The sequence below is a fragment of the Bufo gargarizans genome, chromosome 5 (assembly GCF_014858855.1).
Source record: "Bufo gargarizans isolate SCDJY-AF-19 chromosome 5, ASM1485885v1, whole genome shotgun sequence".
Lineage (NCBI taxonomy): Eukaryota > Metazoa > Chordata > Amphibia > Anura > Bufonidae > Bufo > Bufo gargarizans.
In genome coordinates, this window is record NC_058084.1 from 135,932,645 (window position 1) to 135,952,659 (window position 20,015).

The 20,015-nt window shown below is 45.9% G+C and overlaps 1 protein-coding gene across 3 annotated transcripts in view; it reads right to left on the reverse strand.

Annotated features, from left to right (window-relative positions):
- MIB1 (MIB E3 ubiquitin protein ligase 1) overlaps positions 1–19,754 on the reverse strand; it is a 100,742-nt gene extending 80,988 nt beyond the window's left edge. For all 3 annotated transcript variants that reach the window (XR_006390014.1, XM_044293892.1, XM_044293893.1), the window contains exons 1-4: positions 19,318–19,754; positions 15,642–15,813; positions 10,044–10,173; positions 5,314–5,418 (exon numbers count right to left, since the gene is read on the reverse strand). Coding sequence is in view for 2 of the 3 variants with exons in the window: in XM_044293892.1 (XP_044149827.1) it covers positions 5,314–5,418; positions 10,044–10,173; positions 15,642–15,813; positions 19,318–19,546 (636 nt within the window). In the remaining variant the exon portion in view is untranslated. The remainder of the gene's footprint in view (positions 1–5,313; positions 5,419–10,043; positions 10,174–15,641; positions 15,814–19,317) is intronic.
- Positions 19,755–20,015: the final 261 nt, after the last annotated feature.

Consider the following 20,015-nt stretch of genomic DNA (forward strand, 5'->3'; position numbering starts at 1 on the left):
CATCAGTGTTTGACTAATCTGTCCACAGATGACAAGAAGATTGCTGATGTCTACAGATACCAGCAGCCCCTGTGCCTGCCAATCAGTCAGGACCTCTTTCCTCAGCTAAGAGAAGCAAGGGGGAGGAAGTCATCTTGTAAGCTGTCCACAGAGCTGGAACAGATCCAATGCCTGCTGTAATTACAACACATTGCTTACTATTAGTATGTACAGGCAGGGTCTAGTTAAATATCACACACTGTATTATATGAGTTTATTGCAGCATCTTGAGGACATGTTGGCCCAACACACATTGGAAGCATCACTACTAGACAGGAGCCTAAAAATATGGATGTTCTCATATTTACAAACCCCATATTACAGAAGTGCATTCCCTTTTAAGACAACGAAGGTGACAAATTTCTATTTTGGCCTTAAAGCCATTTTACATGGGCCAAGTATAGGGAACAAACGTTCCTACGAACGCTCGTTCATTCCCAATAACTGCCCCATATAAATGTATCACCAATCAGCTGGCAAGTGAGAAAGTGTATTTATGCGACACTGTGTAAACATGGATTTGCTACAAACAAGTATGAGGAAGAACGATCGTAGTAATGAGTATTGACCCCCATCAGAGGGAATGATTGCTGCATGTAAAGGGTTCATTCCCAATCATTGCCCTGTGTAATCAGCCCATGGTGGTTTACATGTTGGGCAATCAAGTGTTTGGGATTTACGACTAAGGCTAGTTTCACATTGGCGGCACAGCTCTCCGGCAGGCTGTTCTGGCAGAAAACAGCCTGCTAGAGTTCTTCAAATCCGGCATTGCCGTATGCTACGGGAATGCCAGCTGGCCCCACTGAGAGATATGGCCACTACCCGGAAAATACGCCAGGATTAGGCCAGTCAAAAAACGCTGTGAGCAACAGTTTTTGTCCGATCGATACTCGCCATCCTGTACCGGAACAGCCTGACTGAGATGAGAAAGAAACCCGATCCTGTGGTTTCCAGAGTCACAGACATGTATGACTGTAATGGATTTCTAAGCCCTTTTAGACAGACAAGCAGACAACCTTTTACGATTTTAGTGAAATTTCTCTGTTCAGGCCAGTGTTTGCTCGTCCCATAAACGTCAGGTTAACAGCAAAGAAGCAATATTCACTTAATATTTACTGGTCAAAATGTGTTTTTTGGCGTGATTACCACGAAGCATACAACCCTAGATTGGGTTTTCATGGTTAGGAAACCCCGGTGGATAGGAGATAACTTTCTCTAACTGAAATAACCCTTTAACTAATTTAACCTTTTTAGGACACAGCATAATTTTAATTATTCGTTTTTTCTTCTCCATTTTTTGTTTTCTGTTCACATAGCTGTATAAGGGTTTGTTTTTGGAGGGGCAAGATATATTTTTTAATGGCACCATTTAGTTTACCATAGCTTCTATTGGCAAATAGAAATTTGCGGCAAGATTGGGCAAAAAAATGGCAATCACGTCTGGCGCAACAAATACATTACTTCGGCGATGAGCAGTAAATAAATTAGCATTGTAGCGGTGCTGGGCTCCAAGATAATGAGCACGGTTGGGCTCCAACGGCCGGAGGGACAGCCCCTTGGGCTCCTTATTGAGGTAATTAGCATATTAATAAAAGCGACTTTATAGATACATTTCAAGACACAGGGCAGTCATAGTAGTATATTTTCATGTAAATCGTGGAGACTGATGTGGTGATGTTAATAGCTCAGTAAGTGAAATCCAGGTGACCTCTTTAAAATCACAATTGAAAAGTTACAAGTACAAAATTCAGCAGGTTGGATTTTTTTTTTTGTGACCATCAGGTCACGGCCCCATTTACTTTTACTAGTTGTGATGTAGCGTAGTGTCGCTGCAATCTTTGGCTGCACAATGTGCATTGCAGCCACAGCCACCTTGAAGTGCCAACCTGAGGGCCTATTTAGACGGCTGTGCTTTACAGTCCGCAAATTGCAGATCCGCAAAACACAGAGACTGGCAATATGCGTCCTACACGCAGGCGCTGTCACATACACACACAGTCACTCACATACACAGTAACACATGCAGGCACTGTCACATACAGGAACTATTTTGCACTACATTACATACAGATCCCTTCCTCACCACCTGGCTCTGTATTGCTGGTTCTTGTGTCCTCAGTCAGGCTCCTCCCCCTCTCAGTGGCAGGGCTCTGTCCCCTCCCCCTCTCAGTGGCAGGGCTCTGTCCCCTCCCCCTCTCAGTGGCAGGGCTCTGTCCCCTCCCCCCCTCAGTGGCAGGGCTCTGTCCCCTCCCCCCCTCAGTGGCAGGGCTCTGTCCCCTCCCCCTCTCAGTGGCAGGGCTCTGTCCCCTCCCCCTCTCAGTGGCAGGGCTCTGTCCCCTCCCCCTCTCAGTGGCAGGGCTCTGTCCCCTCCCCCTCTCAGTGGCCGGGCTCTGTCCCCTCCCCCTCTCAGTGGCCGGGCTCTGTCCCCTCCCCCTCTCAGTGGCCGGGCTCTGTCCCCTCCCCCTCTCAGTGGCCGGGCTCTGTCCCCTCCCCCTCTCAGTGGCAGGGCTCTGTCCCCTCCCCCTCTCAGTGGCAGGGCTCTGTCCCCTCCCCCTCTCAGTGGCAGGGCTCTGTCCCCTCCCCCTCTCAGTGGCAGGGCTCTGTCTCCTCCCCCTCTCAGTAGCAGTGGGTCCTTCATCCCTCCCTCACTGATTAGCAGTGCTGGTCCATTGGAGGAGAGCCTGTCAGCGCTTTTGAGCGACAGTTTTCAGACCAATCAGCACTCCTGGTCAGTAAGGTGGGGTCCACAGGGTCCTATTTTCAAGAAAATTGTGGCAAAATGCAGTGTTTTTTGCAGCGATTTTGTAAAAATCAGACCCTGTGGACACAGCCTTACTGACCAGGAGTGCTAATTACACTAAAACCTGTCAGCCTCCTATGAATCAGCCCCTGAGCAGCACATTATCTTTCAGTCTGAAGTTCAGGAAGGGGGCCCACTCACCAGTGAACCAGTCCAAGCTGTATGGGCACCCTCGCACGCTGGGTCCCTGTGCAGCTGAACTAGCTGCATAGGCGGTATTGTCCACCCCTAAGTTTTATATTTGAAAAAATAGACCTTTGAAAAAACTTTTTTTTGGTTTTGCAAAGTCATTCTGACAGCCTTCCTTTTTTTTTTTTTTTTTTTTACCATTTCTCTCAACAGAGCTGAAGGAGAGCTTGTTTTCGCAGGACAAACTGTAGTTTTTGATGGTATATATAACTTTTTGATCATTTTTTATTACATTTATTGGGAGTACATGGTGCCCAAAAAATGCCAAATTCTGTGTTTTATTTTTTTCCATTATGGTGCTCACTGCACAGAAAAATATATTTTTATATTTTAACAGCTCAGACATGGTTACACCTGCTTATTTATTGTTCATTCATTTGTATCTGTAAAATTGGGAAAGGGAGGTTATTAGATTTTTTTATCTTTGTTTACACTTTTTTTTTTTATTTACTGTTATTTCAGTCCCCTTAGGGAACTTCAATATGCAATCTTCTGATTGCTGTCCCATAGACTGCAATAGAATACAGTTGTAGTATATGGGACTGACACCCTGCCTGAGCCGCCAGCTTTTCAGCAGTTAGCCTCGCCAACCCTGGGAACTTTCCCAAGTCCCCAAGCGGTCATGGCAACCAACCAGAGCCCAGCAATTTAGCTACGATCAGCCCCACTATTGACCGTGGCATATGAGGGATTAAAGGACCAGGATCTATAATGGTGTCCATCCCAGTCACTGTGGCCTGATGTCAGCTGTATTACATAGCTGGCGCCTGACGTATATGGAGCAGGCTCAGCACATGAGCCCGCTCCATACTCTATACACTGTACCACCAAAACTTTTATCTGCCAGTGAAAACCAGATAGTAACACATCTAATTTTTTTGCTAATCAGTTTTTATTTTTTGATTGTAGATTGTTTTATTTTATTTCCTATAAATTATTATGGGGGCTGCCATTGCTTTATGGCAGCCCCATGGTCCATAGACACAATGGACAGAAGGAGACCTCACTCTGTGACCTGTAAAGAGGTCATTGTACAAGGAAAGAATAGATAAGATTTGACAATCACCTATTGTGAATGGTGGATCCTGTCTTATCTGTACACAGAGGTGATATCATCACAGGCAGGATTAGAATAAATAAGCGACGTTCACACAGCGGCTTTTTACACAGAATTTAGGCGCAGGCAGTAGTGCCAAAATTTCGCCAAAAACTCGCTGTCAGCTGCTTCATGTATGTCAGAGAGAACACTGTTGTTGGTGGTTTTTGGCAAAATATTAGCCAAAATTCCACATAAAAAGCCGCTGTATGAACATTCCCTTAGGCTTAGTGGCCAGTGCGAAAACTGAAGGATCATATGTTTTTTGTTTTAATATAGATATTGACATTGAAAACTAAAAAATAACCATCAAAAATTCTTTAAACATAAAAACGTGATTTAAACAATAAGTCATTTTCTGATGACACATTCCCCTGTACGTCGTGATGCATGTAACCGGTAATTGATTGCAATTACTTAGACTAGGTTCACATCTGCGACAGAGTTTCAGCCACAGATTCTACTGTTTTTGAAATTCAAAATAACAGACACCATGGCAAAAACTGGCAGCCCCATTATATATTAATGGGATCCAAATGGCAGTGTCGACGTGCATCATGTGACATCTGGAAAAGCGTTGCGTTTTCCAATTTAAAACAGGACCATATTCATTTAGTTCAATTGGTGCTGTTTATAACATGACCTACTTTGAAAACTCACTAACTATTCATTCACTGTAGGGTTCCCTTTAATAACTATTTTAAGATTTTATTTTTTCCAAAATTTGAAGGAAAAAAAACCCACTGCAATTATGCAACAATACACAATATAAAAAGGAAGCAAATTCTCTTTCACGGGACAGTAGACACAATTAACAACAGGCAGGCGACAACCAAAAGAAAAAAAAAAACCTGTATAACAATGAAACATCTATTGATGGTCAAAGAGGCTAACGTCTGAATGCATTAAAGGAAAGCGTGCTTTTCCTGCAAGTATAATGTGTAGCTGTAATTAGATCAGAAGTAACACTACAGCAGCTGGAAGGGTCAAAATACACCAAGGCACCCTATTGTGCATGCCTCATGGCTTCAGATGCATCACAAAAGAGCTGTACTAAACAGCCCAGGCTTGCACACGCATGCAACAAAAGAGTGAAAAGAAAGATGTATAAAAAAAAGGAGGCACTCCCCTGACCCTGCCACCCCCATTCAGGAGTTTTTCCAGGAATTGTCCCTTCTTAGCTACTTACCATGCCTTCAAATCCAACTCTGTAAAGGTTTTTAGCTCCATTGTCCCAAAGGACATAGGCAGCACTGTGTGGGCTTGATGCACTCCAATCCTGGATCTCAGTTACCTAAAATGAGATTAAATAATAAGTTCATGTAAATTGATTTGTTGAATAGTAAAAGGATAATGGCACAGAGGCAAGATCACAAATATGGCGATTGATATTTTAGTTCAAAGTATTCATGATCATAATGAATGGGCATACTGTGAACAATAGTCTGTGTGTGACGCCAGCCTGGACATGGCAGACAGGAGGGAGTGGTTGGCATCTCGGACAATAAGAAAACACCCATAATTATTTTGTAGAAAGAATCTAACCAGATAGACACTTTCCACATGTGAAGATATAAAGGACGACCCGCCACCTTCTGATGCAGAAAGCACAGGTTAGGCTACTTTCACACCAGCGTTCGGGCGGACCCGTTCTGAACGGATCCGCTCATATTAATGCAGACGGAGGCTCCGTTCAGTACGGATCCGTCTGCATTAATAACTTTAAAAAAAATTCGCAAGTGCGCAAGTAGCCTGCGCGGATCCGTTCAGACTTTCAATGTAAAGTCAATGGGGGACGGATCCGCTTGAAGATTGAGCCATATGGTGACATCTTCATACGGATCCGTTCCCATTGACTTACATTGTAAGTCTGAACGGATCCGCACGCCTCCGCACGGCCAGGCGGACACCCGAACGCTGCAAGCAGCGTTCAGCTGTCCGCCTGTCCGTGCGGAGGCGAGCGGAGCGGAGGCTGAACGCCGCCAGACTGATGCAGTCTGAGCGGATCCGCTCCATTCAGACTGCATCAGGGCTGGACGGCTGCGTTCGGGTCCGCTCGTGAGCTCCTTCAAACGGAGCTCACGAGCGGACCGACGAACGCTAGTGTGAAAGTAGCCTTATGGGCACATACAGGCAACAGGTTCATGAGGCATTCCGTTATTCATTCCGTCATAATAGAAGTCTATGGGCTGCAAAACAGATCCATCCCGTTTCCATCATGCAGGAGAGGACTCCATTGTAAAAAAACTACTTTTTTTGCACCGAATTCTGCAGAATACAAAAAGTTGTTTTTTTTCCCCCAACGTATACATCAAACAGATGAGAAAAAAACACAACCCTTAGGCCCCATTTACACATCCGCAATTCTGCTCTGCATTTTGCGGAACGGAATTGCGGATCCATTCATTTCTATGGGGGCAGACTTTGTCCCGTTCGGATCCGGAATTGCGGGTCCGCACTTCCGTTCCGCAAAAATATAGAACATGTCCTATTCTTGTCCACAATTGTGGACAAAAAAAAAATGCCATTTTCTCTATAGTTCTGGCAATGTGCGGATCCGCAAAATGCAGAAAGCACATTGCACATTGCCGGTGTCCGTGGATCCGCAAAACACATACGGATGTCTGAATGGAGCCTCAGTCCTGCAAAAAAATTGTAAGTTGTTTTTTTTTACAATGGAAATCTATGGTGACGGATGCCACAGAATGGCATCTGTCTGAGGCATCCGTTAAAGGGATTCTGTCATGACATTTTAGCCCTTAAGGGGGCTAATAGTCATAAAAAATAAAATAAAAAAAAAGTTTAAACCTCCCCACTCCCCCAAAATATAGAAAACAATATATCGCGAATGCTTAAAATTATATTGCAATATAGATTTTAGGCCATATCGCCCAGCCCTAATTACATCACACACTTTCACTACATACACTGTGTGATGTATGTAGCACACTATGTATTGATCACACACTGCACTACATACATTACACACATTAATACATCGCATGCTGCGCTGTCACCAGAATGTTTGAGGTGTAGTTATCCAGCGCTCCTCCATGCACTGCTGCCATGTTCTCCGATGTACTCCTGAGTACAGCTACTGCCTGAGAGAGCCCCTCCCGCTTACAGCTCCCCCTGCTGCAGGGCGCTGTATCGCTCCGGCGCCCCCCCAAACCAACCAATAACAAAGCTCCTTGCTGTAAGGAGCTTTGCTATTGGTTATTTCAGGCACCAGCGCGCCCTGCGTTAATGGAAGGCAGGAACAAGTCTAAGGCATATTGATACGTCTTAGACTTTTTTCGGGGAGTAAAATGGCCTGAACAAGCATCATTGACTGTTGTACAGGCGTTGTTGCGACCTCTAGTGTGTACCATAATATGTAACTTTTTAATGCCAAAAAGTGCCATAAAGATAATGATGTACCTGCCATTTTTTATGTCTAGACTAGACTGTAGAATACTATAGAGTAATTGGGGAAAATGTAGGATACATGGGGGAGTGACAGAGGGTAAGTCCTATGTAAATGAGCTTCCCTCCTGTTGTGCCTTTTCATAGGTATATATATTGATATCCAATTATTCTAGTTAAGATGGATGTTCATTGCCTTTACGAGCCATGCTCGACTATATTTACAAAAAGGAGGAAGACTGCTTCATGTAAATACAGATCTCATGTCCGCTCACCATCCGGTTATTGTCAGGAACAAATAGTTACATGCAGTGATATGCTCCACAGTATGGGAAGGAGCGATCGCTAATGACATCGCTTGTCCTCAGAATCATTGTTTGCCAGCAGCAGAGGCTTCTTAGATGGTGCGATCTGCCGCCGGCAAACGATTTAGGTGTCCGCACCAACAATTCAATTACCCAGTAAACAAGCATTTCGCTCGTTCATTGGTGCTACCTTTACAGTGGCAAATTATCGCTTGTTAGTAATAATCTGCCCAATGTTCAGGCAGTGTAAAGGGGCCTCAAGGTAATACCACCTATCATATGGCTTACTTAAAGGGGTTGTCAGAGTTATAAAAAAAATTATATAGTAATGTAAATCTGATGGGCAGCAATATATAACTGAGCTAAGCAAGTTTTAGGTAAAAAAAAAAAAATTTATTTCCTCATGTCCCTGGTTCTCTTCTGGCCCTTTGCTTACCTGCAATAAATCTCTGTCCCTCCCCCTGCTCTGCAAAGTGAGTGAATACAATTGCTGCCCTGAGTGACATGTCTGTCTGCTGGGATACTCAGCATGTTGTATGTGTAGGACTACAGGTCCCAGCTGTACAATAACACTGCTGATATACACACAGGATCTTCTCCCTACCTGTTCTTGTGCAGAACTCCTCTAGTCTGTCAGCTTCTGTGCCCAGCATTTGTCTCCTCACTGCCTGCAGCTACTCAGTAAAGCCTTGAGCCCCGAGTCTGTGCTCCTATAGGGGTTAATCTTTCCTGAAGTATCCAGTGGGAGGGGGACACAGCAGCAGCAGACTGAAGTGCAGGGGGCGTGGCCAGCACAGTGACGTCTCGTGTACAGACACATCTCTGCTCTCTCAGGCTTGTGCACGAAACATTATCAGAGCAGGGAGAGAATCTGACATCACAGGTCATGTGACCCCCAGTTAAATCTGAGAAAGGAGCAACTACAGATGCAGTAAGTGCATGGTAAAGCTGTTAAATACAAAGAACAAAAAAATAACTCAGACAACCCCTTTAAAGGGAATCTGTCACATACGGCAAGCCTCAAATACATGTAATACATATAGAAAACACTTGCAGATCAGTTATTTATTTGTCGATACTCACCCCCATTCTTCTGCTATGCTCCTACAAACTGGCCATGCAATGCATAGAGAGGATGTCTCCCGGATGTTTCCATTATGTGTACATGCACAGGAGTCCTCTCAATACATTCCATGGCTGGTTTGCTGCTTTACAGCAGTGAAAATTATGTTTACACTTAGGCTAGTTTTACACTAGCGTTCGGCTGTCCGCTCGTGAGCTCCGTTTGAAGGGGCTCACAAGCGGACCCGAACGCTTCCGTCCAGCCCTGATGCAGTCTGAATAGATGCGGATACGATCAGACTGCATCAGTCTGGCGGCGTTCAGCCTCCGCTCCGCTCAGCAGGCGGACACCTGAACGCTGCTTGCAGCATTCGGGTGTCCGCCTGGCCGTGCGGATCCGTACAGACTTACAATGTAAGTCAATGGGGACGGATCCGTTTGAAGATGCCACAATATGGCTCAATCTTCAAACGGATCCGTCCCCCATTGACTTTCAATGTAAAAGTCTGGACGGATCCGCTCAGGCTAATTTCACACTTAGCTTTTTTTTATGCCAATATAATGCAGACGGATCCGTTCTAAACGGAGCCACCGTCTGCATTAATATGAGCGGATCCGTTCAGAACGGATCCGATCAAACGCTAGTGTGAAAGTAGCCTTACTGGTAATTGGATTTTCCAGACCCCACAACAGAACACTTCCTTATTCCCTGTGGTGCTGTCGTGGGGGAAAGGAAAATGGGGGGTGTATCAACATACAAATTACTGAGTCATCTTCTGCATAGCTATTCATGCATCACCGTACTTATTAGGACTTGCCATAGGCGACAGATCCCATTTAAGGCCAGAATTTGGAGCTTTTCTTGGCCCATAGTGTCTCTCCTCAAGCCATGCCCCTTTCCCACTAAGGCGGGTCTCCTTGTCAGACCAGTAAAAGAAAGGGTCTGAAACAGACTCCACTGCACTTTGGTAAGTAAAGACTCCCCCACTGTCTAATCAGGATTTAACAAAACAAATTCACCAGAGCCGCAAAATAAAAATAAAAAAAATGTACACATGAGCACACTGAAAGAGCGGTGCTGTGAGCTGCATCTTCCATGTTGTCAAAAGACAGTGTTCAGGGACACCAGAAATAGGAGGACACTTACCTTGCCTCTCCTGCCATTGCCACCGTCTTGGTCTTCCCACTGCCAATCAACTCCTCGCACTACTCTAGCACCAGCAAAAATTCCTCTTGCAGTTATCTTCTTTGACTTCCGTCGGGACTCCAAGAGGACACTAAGATTTAATGAATAATTTGCACTGAATGACAGTAATAAACTGTATATTAGTCACAATTCCATTGATAGCTCAATAAATTAAAGGATAACTGTCACACTTAGACCCTAATTTCAATTTTCATATATGTAGTTACTAATAACATGATATCCCAGAATCAGTTACTATTAGACTGATTTACCCCATATTTAATAATGGCAACCAGGCTGCATAAAACTGCAATTTCACTATTCAGTTAAGATGGCCGCCACTGCCCTCACTAGCCAGTAACAATAGCCCCCAAAATGTCAGTAACCAGAGCCCTCCCCCCCCCTAAAGGGTTAATCTCCTGCAGCACAAAGGGGTCCTCTTACCACATGTTGCTTTCATTTATACACTGAGCAGACGGCAGACCTCCCTTCCCTGGTCTGCGCTGATTCAGCTCTGCATTGTCCCAGTCTGCTGAGTGAGGGAGCGTCTGCCAAGCGCAGGGATAGGGAGAAGTGCACACAGCCCAGGCACTGTTATCAGCTGCTGGGGAGGACCTGGCTTTAATCATTTACTTACAATCCCTGGCTGTCTGTAATCTGACCTTGCAGGCTGCATGCTTATGCGTCCTCCGTCCTTCAACACATAGACGGACCATGCCTAGCAACCCTATTTTAAGCGCAGGTAAAAGTAGGCAGTACAGGGAACTAAACTGTGGAATTGGTAATTGAATACACAGTGAAAAGTTGAAATGGGGCCACCAAGTTGATATTAATCACCACAATCCAATACTCCAAAAAAAATAAAAAAAATACGACAGTTATACTTTAAGATCTGACCTTCTCTTTGTACAACCCCCAAAACATTTAACTTTCCTGAGTGATCAAAGAATTCATTTCTCACCTGCACTAGGGCTTTATATAAGGATTTCCGTCACTTTGGAAGGCAAGAAAAGCACAACATGCATTACTTATGTTTCAAAAAAATAAATAAAAAAATCTGAGGGGTCAGCCATTCACACTTGGGCCAAGATTTACTAATGTCTCTGTGCCTCAAATGTGTCTAAAAAAAAAGTGCCGCTCTTTATCGCAACAAAGTTCTCTCCAATTTTTACAGACCCTCACAAAAAAGGGGTGGTGATTTGAAGGGGTGGGGTTTCATGGGAAATGGGGTGGAGCCCAAATTGAACTATAGAACTAAATGGAGCTGTGTAGAATGGAGCCTGCACAAGCTTGGTGACATGCTTTCTTGCTTTTGTACCTCCAATAAGGCCCATCTCACACAAGCATATTCAGTCCAGGGAACACGCTCTGTGTGTCGGCTGGATTTCCCTGACTGGACACTGCGCCAATGAAGTGAGCTCACAGCATTATAATCATTTAGGATGCTGTGTCTTCCATCCTGACCAGTGGTCTACTGAACTGTATTCACATAATGCAGTATTTCCTGACCACGAGTCTACTGATCTACTGAACTGTACTCACATAATGCAGTACTACCTGACCACAGGTCTACTGAACTGTATTAATATAAAGCAGTACTTCCTGACCACAGTTCTACAGAACTATACTGACATAATGCAGTACTCCGGACCAAGGGTCTACTGAACTGTAGTCACATAATGCAGTACTATCAGACCACGGGTCTACTGAACTGTAGTCACATAATGCAGTACTTCCTGACCAGGGGGCTACAAAACTGTACTCGATTAATGCAGTACTTCCTGACCAGGGGGCTACAAAACTGTACTCGCATAATGCAGTACTTCCTGACCAGGGGGCTACAAAACTGTACTCGCATAATGCAGTACTTCCTGACCAGGGGGCTACAAAACTGTACTCACATAATGCAGTACTTCCTGACCAGGGGGCTACAAAACTGTACTCACATAATGCAGTACCTCCTGACCAGGGATCTACTGAACTGTACTCACATAATGCAGTACTTCCTGACCAGGGGGCTACAGAACTATACTCTCATAATGCTGTGAGTACAGTTTAGCAGACCATCAGTGAGATGGGAATTCAAAGCACCATTAATTATTTTGATGTTCTAGGTTCACTTCAGGGAATAGTTCAGTCCAGGAAATATAGCTGTCACACAGAGCATCTTTCCTGGACTGAATACGCTTGTGTGAAATTGGCCCAAGAATTGAGAGGTTCAGCCACCGTTCCATGCTCTTGCTCCTATAGATAGCTGAAATATAGTAATAGCTGGATTACAGAAAGAGGAAGCACTGTAATTTAAAGGGGATCAGACTTGGGCTACTTTCACACTCGCGTTTTGGCTGTTTGTGAGATCCATTCAGGGCTCTCACACGCGGTCCAAAACGGATCAGTTTTGCCCTAATGCATTCTGATAATACAAACGGATCCGTTCATGACGGATGCATGCAGTTGTATTATTGTAAAAAATACATTTTTGCAGATCCATGACGGATATGCGCAAAACGCGAGTGTAAAAGTAGCTTAAGCTGTCCTATGTTAAGGCATCATAATATAAGGACATGATGGCTCCCCTATTAGCCAAAACCAAACAATAAATGATCAAAGAATACATATGACACATAGCTTAAAGAGGACCTTTCACTTGTAAAAACAATGTGAACTAAGTATGCTTACATGGAGAGCGGCGCCCGGGGATCTCACTGCACTTACTATTATCCCCGGGACCCGCTCCGTTCTCCCGCTATGCCTTCCGGTATCTTCGCTCTGTAAGTTATAGTAGGAGGAGTCTGCCCTTGTCCTGTGGGCGTCTCCTTCTCCTAGGCTGCAGCGCTGGCCAATCGCAGCGCAGAGCTCACAGTCTGGGAGGTTTTTTTCTCCCAGGCTGTGAGCTGTGTGCTGCGATTGGCCAGCATACTTAGTTCACATTGTTTTTACAGGTTAAAGGTCCTCTTTAAAGGGAATGTGGCTCATATAATCTTTCTTTATAGTTTTCTATGCTGTGACCTGTGCAGAAGTCATTTTACAAGAAAAGAACAGACAAGCTTTGACCATCACCTATTGTGAATGGTGGATCCTGTTTTATCCATAGATCTGATAGTGATGATAATGTAATGACTGCTGAATAGTGATCTAAACAGACCGAGAAGTGGTGCCTATTATTAGATCTAGTGCCCAGTGTGAACACTGCAGGATTTTGTTATTTTAAATATAGTGACATGGATTATGAAATATCAACAAAAATTCTTTAAAACTATGTTTAACATAAAAGCTTCACTTAAACAATAGATCATTGTTTGATGACATATTTCCTTTAAAGGGGTTGTCTGTTCTAGGAGCTGACCCACCCCTGCCAGTAACGTGTGCTCTGTCCATAGTGTTGCCGTTCTAGCACTGCATCTCCCGGAAGTGGCTTGGTTACTGCTAGTGTCATACCATATAAGCACATGTGACTGCTGAGGTTAAGTCCTAGGGCGGACAACCCCTTTAAAGAGAACCAGTCACATTGAACATGGTGTGTGAGCAGAAGTAATCATGTTATAGAGCAGGAGGAGCTGAGCAGATTATCTTCTTTTGAGATTCAGTATAACTTGTATTTCATTCTTTTATATTCCTGCTCATTCTGTGCTTTGAAGTCCAGGAGGTGGTCATATCGATGACTTCCTGCCCTCTATGACTATATATTAGTCTGCTCAGCTCCTCCTGCTCTATAACATGCTGCCTTGCAGCTTAGACACCATGTTCAATGTAACAGGTTCCCTTTAAGTCTGGTTTGCTCATAAACGAAGCGTTCCCCCGGAGCCCACCCACACCTCTGAATAAACCTCGGCCTATCATTCACTTGGGCATGGGGTGCATTCATACTTGTGAATACAGCTGAAACCGGGTGCTTTTACCATGCGCGATTTTAGTGAATGAGTGCTGAACAATATACAAACCAATCGGTGCTCATTTTTACATGGCCCGATGAACAGATTCAGTTTGCATACCATCAGCAGCACATCCACGGTTTACACAGGGCAATGCGCTGCTGATAAACTACAATTTCTGTTTCTGCATGAGAGATGCGATCACTCAACAAACTCATTTATTGTGTGGTCAGTGGCAGGTTTACATGGGATATGATCAGGAAGAATCATTATATTCAGGACCCTTAAAGGGAACCTATCACAGAGATTTTGTGTATAGAGCTGAGGACATGGGTTGCTAGATGGCCGCTAGCACATCCGCAATACCCAGCCACCATAGCTCTGTGTGCTATTATTGTGTAAAAAACCTGGTTTGATACATATGCAAATTAACCTGAGAGGAGTCCTGTCCCTGACTCATCTCACATACAGGACTCATATCAGGGTAATTTGCATATGTATCAAATTGTTTTTTTTCCACAATAAAAGCACACAGAGCTATGGGGACTGGGTATTACGGATGTGCTAGCGGCCATCTAGCAACCCATGTCCTCAGCTCTATACCCAAAAAAACGGTGACAGGTTCCCTTTAAAGGGAACCTGTGGTCAATTTTATGCTGACCGTACTGAGGGCAGTATAAAGTAATGACAGAAATGCTGATGTCAGCGATGTGTCACTCATGAGCTAAAAGTAAGTGGTTGCTGAGAACCAGCATCATAATCACTGCAGCCCAGGCCTTGATGAGTAAGAGTTATTGATAAGCTCCTGCTCTCCCCGTCCTTCTGCTGATGATTGACAGTTCTCTTTTAGGAAGAAAAGTAAGGAGAAGACTGTCAATCATCAGTAGATGGGTGACAGTGCAGGACATTATGAATAACCAGGACTCTTCTCAAGGCCTGGGCTGCAATAATTATGATGCTGGTTTTCAGCAACCACTTTTAGCTCATGAGTGACACACCGCTGAAATCAGCATTTCTGTCACTATTTTATGCTTCTCTGAGGGCAGCATAAAGCTGATGACAGGTCCCGTTTAATACTGATGACCTACCCTAAAGTGAAGATTATACTTACCAGGTCCCTACCGCTGGGTTCGGTGTCTGTCTCTCCTGGGCTAGCTATTGCTCTCCCTGACGTGCTGAAATCAACATCCGTTAACAAGGGAAATCACATGACTGCTGCAGCCAATCACAGGCTGCAGCGGTAACCTGCTCCCCTTGCGTCACAACAACTGGCCCCTTCCCATTGGAAAAACCCAAGACAAACTCATTATTTCTAAATGGTAAAAAAAAAAAAAGATTCTGAAAACTGAATGAACTCTGTTGTAATTAATGGAGTCTGTTCAGTTCTGTGTGTGCCCTATCCACCACTTCCATTATTCCCATTGTTCTGCTCCTCTAGCGGAGCAGAACAACAGAAATAAGCTATGGTGATGTAAACCTAGCCTTGCCTATCCTTAGAAAAGGCCATCCAAATGAGGTCTGACACCTGTGGAGTCCTAGAAATCAGAGTCCCACCAATCCAACAGTGACAGCCAATTCTAGGGTTAACATCAGTGCCTAAGTCCAGGGAAAGTAACTCTATGAAGCACCAATAGATGCATTGCTGACCTTTACATTACAGTAACAACTGCCATAGGTACCATCTTACCGCTCACTTCCTGGGGTTGTAATTCTGTAAAAGCGATGCCTGAGGTGATGCTTGTCACCGTGATAGCAAACGGTGCACAGGTCATAGTTTGTGCACTCGGCACACTTCCACCGGATTCCTATAATGGGCTGTTGTCGGCACGTATCACACATCGTTCCATCATGTTTCACACCTTAAAAAATAGGCAGATGGGATTAAACAATTATAGCAAAGGAAAGAACATTTAGTACATTTAGGCTACTTTCATACTATCGTTTTTCTTTTCCGGCATAGAGTTCCGTTACAGGGGCTCTATACCGGAAAAGAACTGATCAGGTATATATCCTCATGCATTCTGAATGGAGACCTTTAAAAATGAGAAAAAAATTAATAGCTGGATTAGTTTTGCCTGATTACACCGGAAAAACGAATCCAGTATTGCAATACATTTTTCTGACATGCGTTTGAATACAGCTTGCCTGCCGGAATCAAACAACGCAAGTGTGAAAGTACCCTTAGATGAGTGACCAGCAGCGATGACAAACACGTTTATCAGATTTAAAGGGGTTGTCGCCAGGTGTCAGAACACCCATCATTTAGTCATCATTCAGATTCATACCTAGTTATACATTGCGTACAGTGCGATTACACCCTGCTGACAGCCCACTCACCAGAGACCACCCTCCTACCTCACCAGTGACATACATGGACAGCATCTGATCTTAACGGGGTTTTCGGACTTGGAGGCAGACTTGCAGTAAATGGATGATACAGGATCTCAGAGTAGGAGCTGCACTGTGTAGAAACTCTTCACTCTGGTTAAGGGCTCACGCACATGACTGTATTCTTTGTAGGTGCTCTATCTGCAATTTTTGCGGGTAGCACACTGACCCATTCAATTCTATGGGGTCACGCACACATCCGTATTTGTGGCATCTGTGTGGCCACTCCACAAATTATAGAACATGTGGACAATAATACGAAAATGCAGAACGCACAAGGAGGTGTCAGTAGTGTGCAGATGGAAATACAGACACGGCCATGTGCATGACGCTAACAGAGGTGTAGTCCCGAGCATAGGAGCTTCCCAAATCTTGCTAGTAACCATTACAGCAGCAGTCATGGAGATGTACAGCCCATAAGTAGAAACTACTGAACTGACCCATTAAATGGAAAACAATGCAAACTCCGGGGGATTAGAGTTCTACCATAAAGGGAAGCCATCTCTATACAGACTGCCCACAGCGGCCAGATAATCACCAGAACTGAAGCCAAAAATCTGTCCTTTTTAGGAGTAATTTCAATGATTATAGACATTGATGCCAGATTCGCTTTCCTCTCTATATAAACCACCAGAAGGCTGACTTCTTAGATCATTTTAATAATGCCCTAGCAGCCACCTCCCCCCGCCGTGCCATCAGCAGGACAATAGGTGACATCTTTGCCGGCGTCCCTGGCTGCTCACAGATGATTGGTCATCACAATTCAAACCTCAGCCATTGTTTCCTATAGAGCAACGGACAGCTGTTCACCGCCACAGCATGGGGGGGTAAAGCCCCCAGACTGCAGAGCACATCCACCACCGTAATCCCTGAATCTACTACGGAGACGCAGAAAGTCTCCTATCACAGTACGTTCCTTCACACGCGTCTACAAATACGACCATAAGATCTATGAAGGCTCAGTTACAGATCTCCTGACAGAAGTAGTGCACCTATAAGAGACGCCCGCGGCCACAAAGACTAGGACACCCCTCTGAAATGTTCATCTTCTCACCACAAAACCCTTCCAACCAAGTTGCTGAGCGTTCTCCAGGAATGTCACCATAGTATGCTAAATGCAGGTCACGCAGGTTGTGGAATATGGCGCAGAGAAGGCGACCGGTCCGTGCCCTCGTTCTGAATCCTTCGTTACAGATTCAGGCCTCATTACCTTGATAAATGCCCCCAGTCTGTAGACAGTCCGCACAGTAGTACACACATCTTCAGAACTTCTGGAACCCATGAGATAAGTGCATAATATCACCCCAATGACACCAGTATACAGTCCTACACAGCACAACCTGTAGGACTATATGAACGACTGTGGAAAAGTTAGGACACGTGCACAGGACCGTGATGGGCCCTGCAAACACGGTCCATGTGTCGGCCACATTTCCTGGGGCAACCATGGCTTCTCTGACCGAAACTGACTGTATCCTAGTCATTTATGATCCCTGATGATATGAGTACATTGCCATAGCCCCGCGATCGGATACAGAGTGGCAGCAGTAGTCCCAGCAGATGCGTCTGTCACACCAACCATGTTCCCGGGCTGAGCCCTTATTCCTGATGTACCGGACCACAGAGCGCCGGATGAAATCTCTTTATAAAACGTAGTAGACGGCATATATCGGCTGTAGCGCCACACCCCACAGATACTCCATTCTCGGAGTAATTCTGACCGCACAAATCTTGGATTCTAATACAGATCTTGGTGACCGACAAGTTCCAGATGCCGAGATGTGCACACTTAAGTCACGGTCCAGCATGGCAGAGGTTAAAGAGGACCGTTCGCCGCTCCGGACGTGTCTGTTTTAATAGCTTCATACATTCCCCATGTAATAATTCTGGAGCATCTATTCTTATGTCTGTATGAAGTGCCATTCCTTTATTATTTCTACTAGAAGTTATGAATGAATTGCTAGCAGTCTGCAGTAAGGGTACAGGGGGGAGGGGGTGTGTACCTGCACAGTCTGAGAATGGCAGCACTGATTGGATAGAGGGAGTCTGTGCTGGTACACCCCCCCCCCCCCCCCCCAACTGGTTACCTCCCCTCTGTACCCTTACTGCAGACTGCTAGTAATTCATAACTTCTAGCAGGAATAATAAAGGAATGGCACAACATACAGCAGACATAACAGATGCTCCAGAATTGTTATTACATGGGGAATGTATGAAGCCATTAAACAGACATGTCAGGAGCGGCGACAGGTCCTCTTTAAATGCACATCACACAGAGGGGAATTTATGGTTTGATTTTTCACAGAATTCAGCCCGGAAAAAAAGCCAAAAATGCCAGGGCAGTGTGCGCGCCCACCCCGTTACATGGCAGTGTGCGCGCCCACCCCGTTACATGGCAGTGTGCACCCACCCCGTTACATGGCAGTGTGCACCCACCCCGTTACATGGCAGTGTGCACCCACCCCGTTACATGGCAGTGTGCACCCACCCCGTTACATGGCAGTGTGCACCCACCCCGTTACATGGCAGTGTGCACCCACCCCGTTACATGGCAGTGTGCACCCACCCCGTTACATGGCAGTGTGCACCCACCCCGTTACATGGCAGCGTGCACCCCGTTACATGGCAGCGTGCACCCCGTTACATGGCAGCGTGCACCCCGTTACATGGCAGCGTGCACCCCGTTACATGGCAGCGTGCACCCCGTTACATGGCAGCGTGCTCCCCGTTACATGGCAGCGTGCTCCCCGTTACATGGCAGCGTGCTCCCCGTTACATGGCAGCGTGCTCCCCGTTACATGGCAGTGTGCTCCCCGTTACATGGCAGTGTGCAGCCTGTTACATGGCAGTGTGCACCCCGTTACATGGCAGTGTGCACCCCGTTACATGGCAGCGTGCACCCCGTTACATGGCAGTGTGCACCCCGTTTCATGGCAGCGTGCACCCCGTTACATGGCAGTGTGCAGTCTCCTCACCGGTGGGCGCGCTGTCCAGGATCCTCAGGTCGTAGGCCCCGGAGCAGCGGTAGTTGGCCGCGGTTCCGTTGTCCCACACGACCACCACTTCTTCCTGGCTCTCGAAGCTGCGCACTGTGCCGACATGTCCCTCTCCGCCGTCCTGCTTCCCCCATTTCCAGTCCGGACCTCTCGACACACGGGCCCCGACCCCCTCCACCATAACCCGGTTATTACGGGAGCCGCTCATCCCCCGGGAGGGATTCAGACACCCAGGGCCCGGCTGCCTCACTTTCCTTTTGGTTCCTGTCCACGTAGCAGGTACCGGAGCAGCGAGGAGGAGCGCGCCAAGTCCCCGCCGCAGGCGGCTGTGTGCACGGAGGAAAGTTTCCCTCAGACAGGGAGTTAGGAGACAAGGCCGGAGCTCCAGCCGCTGCTTACACCCGACCACTACGGAGACTGCGCGGACAGAGGCGGGGGCGCGCCGGAGAGAGACTCGGGGGCGCGCCTCACTGTGCGGCGGAATGGCTGCTTCCCAGGCCCCAGCACTGTCTGCATGAAAGCTTTTCTTTGGGGTCTGCTCCTGGTCTGTCACATTAGGGCGCAGGAATGGCACTGTGCCGGGACCATCTGTGTTGAAAGTGGTGGGGTGGCTATTAGGTAAATGTGCTGGATGTGACGGGGAGCATTGACTTATAGTGGGTGCATTGGCTAGAATG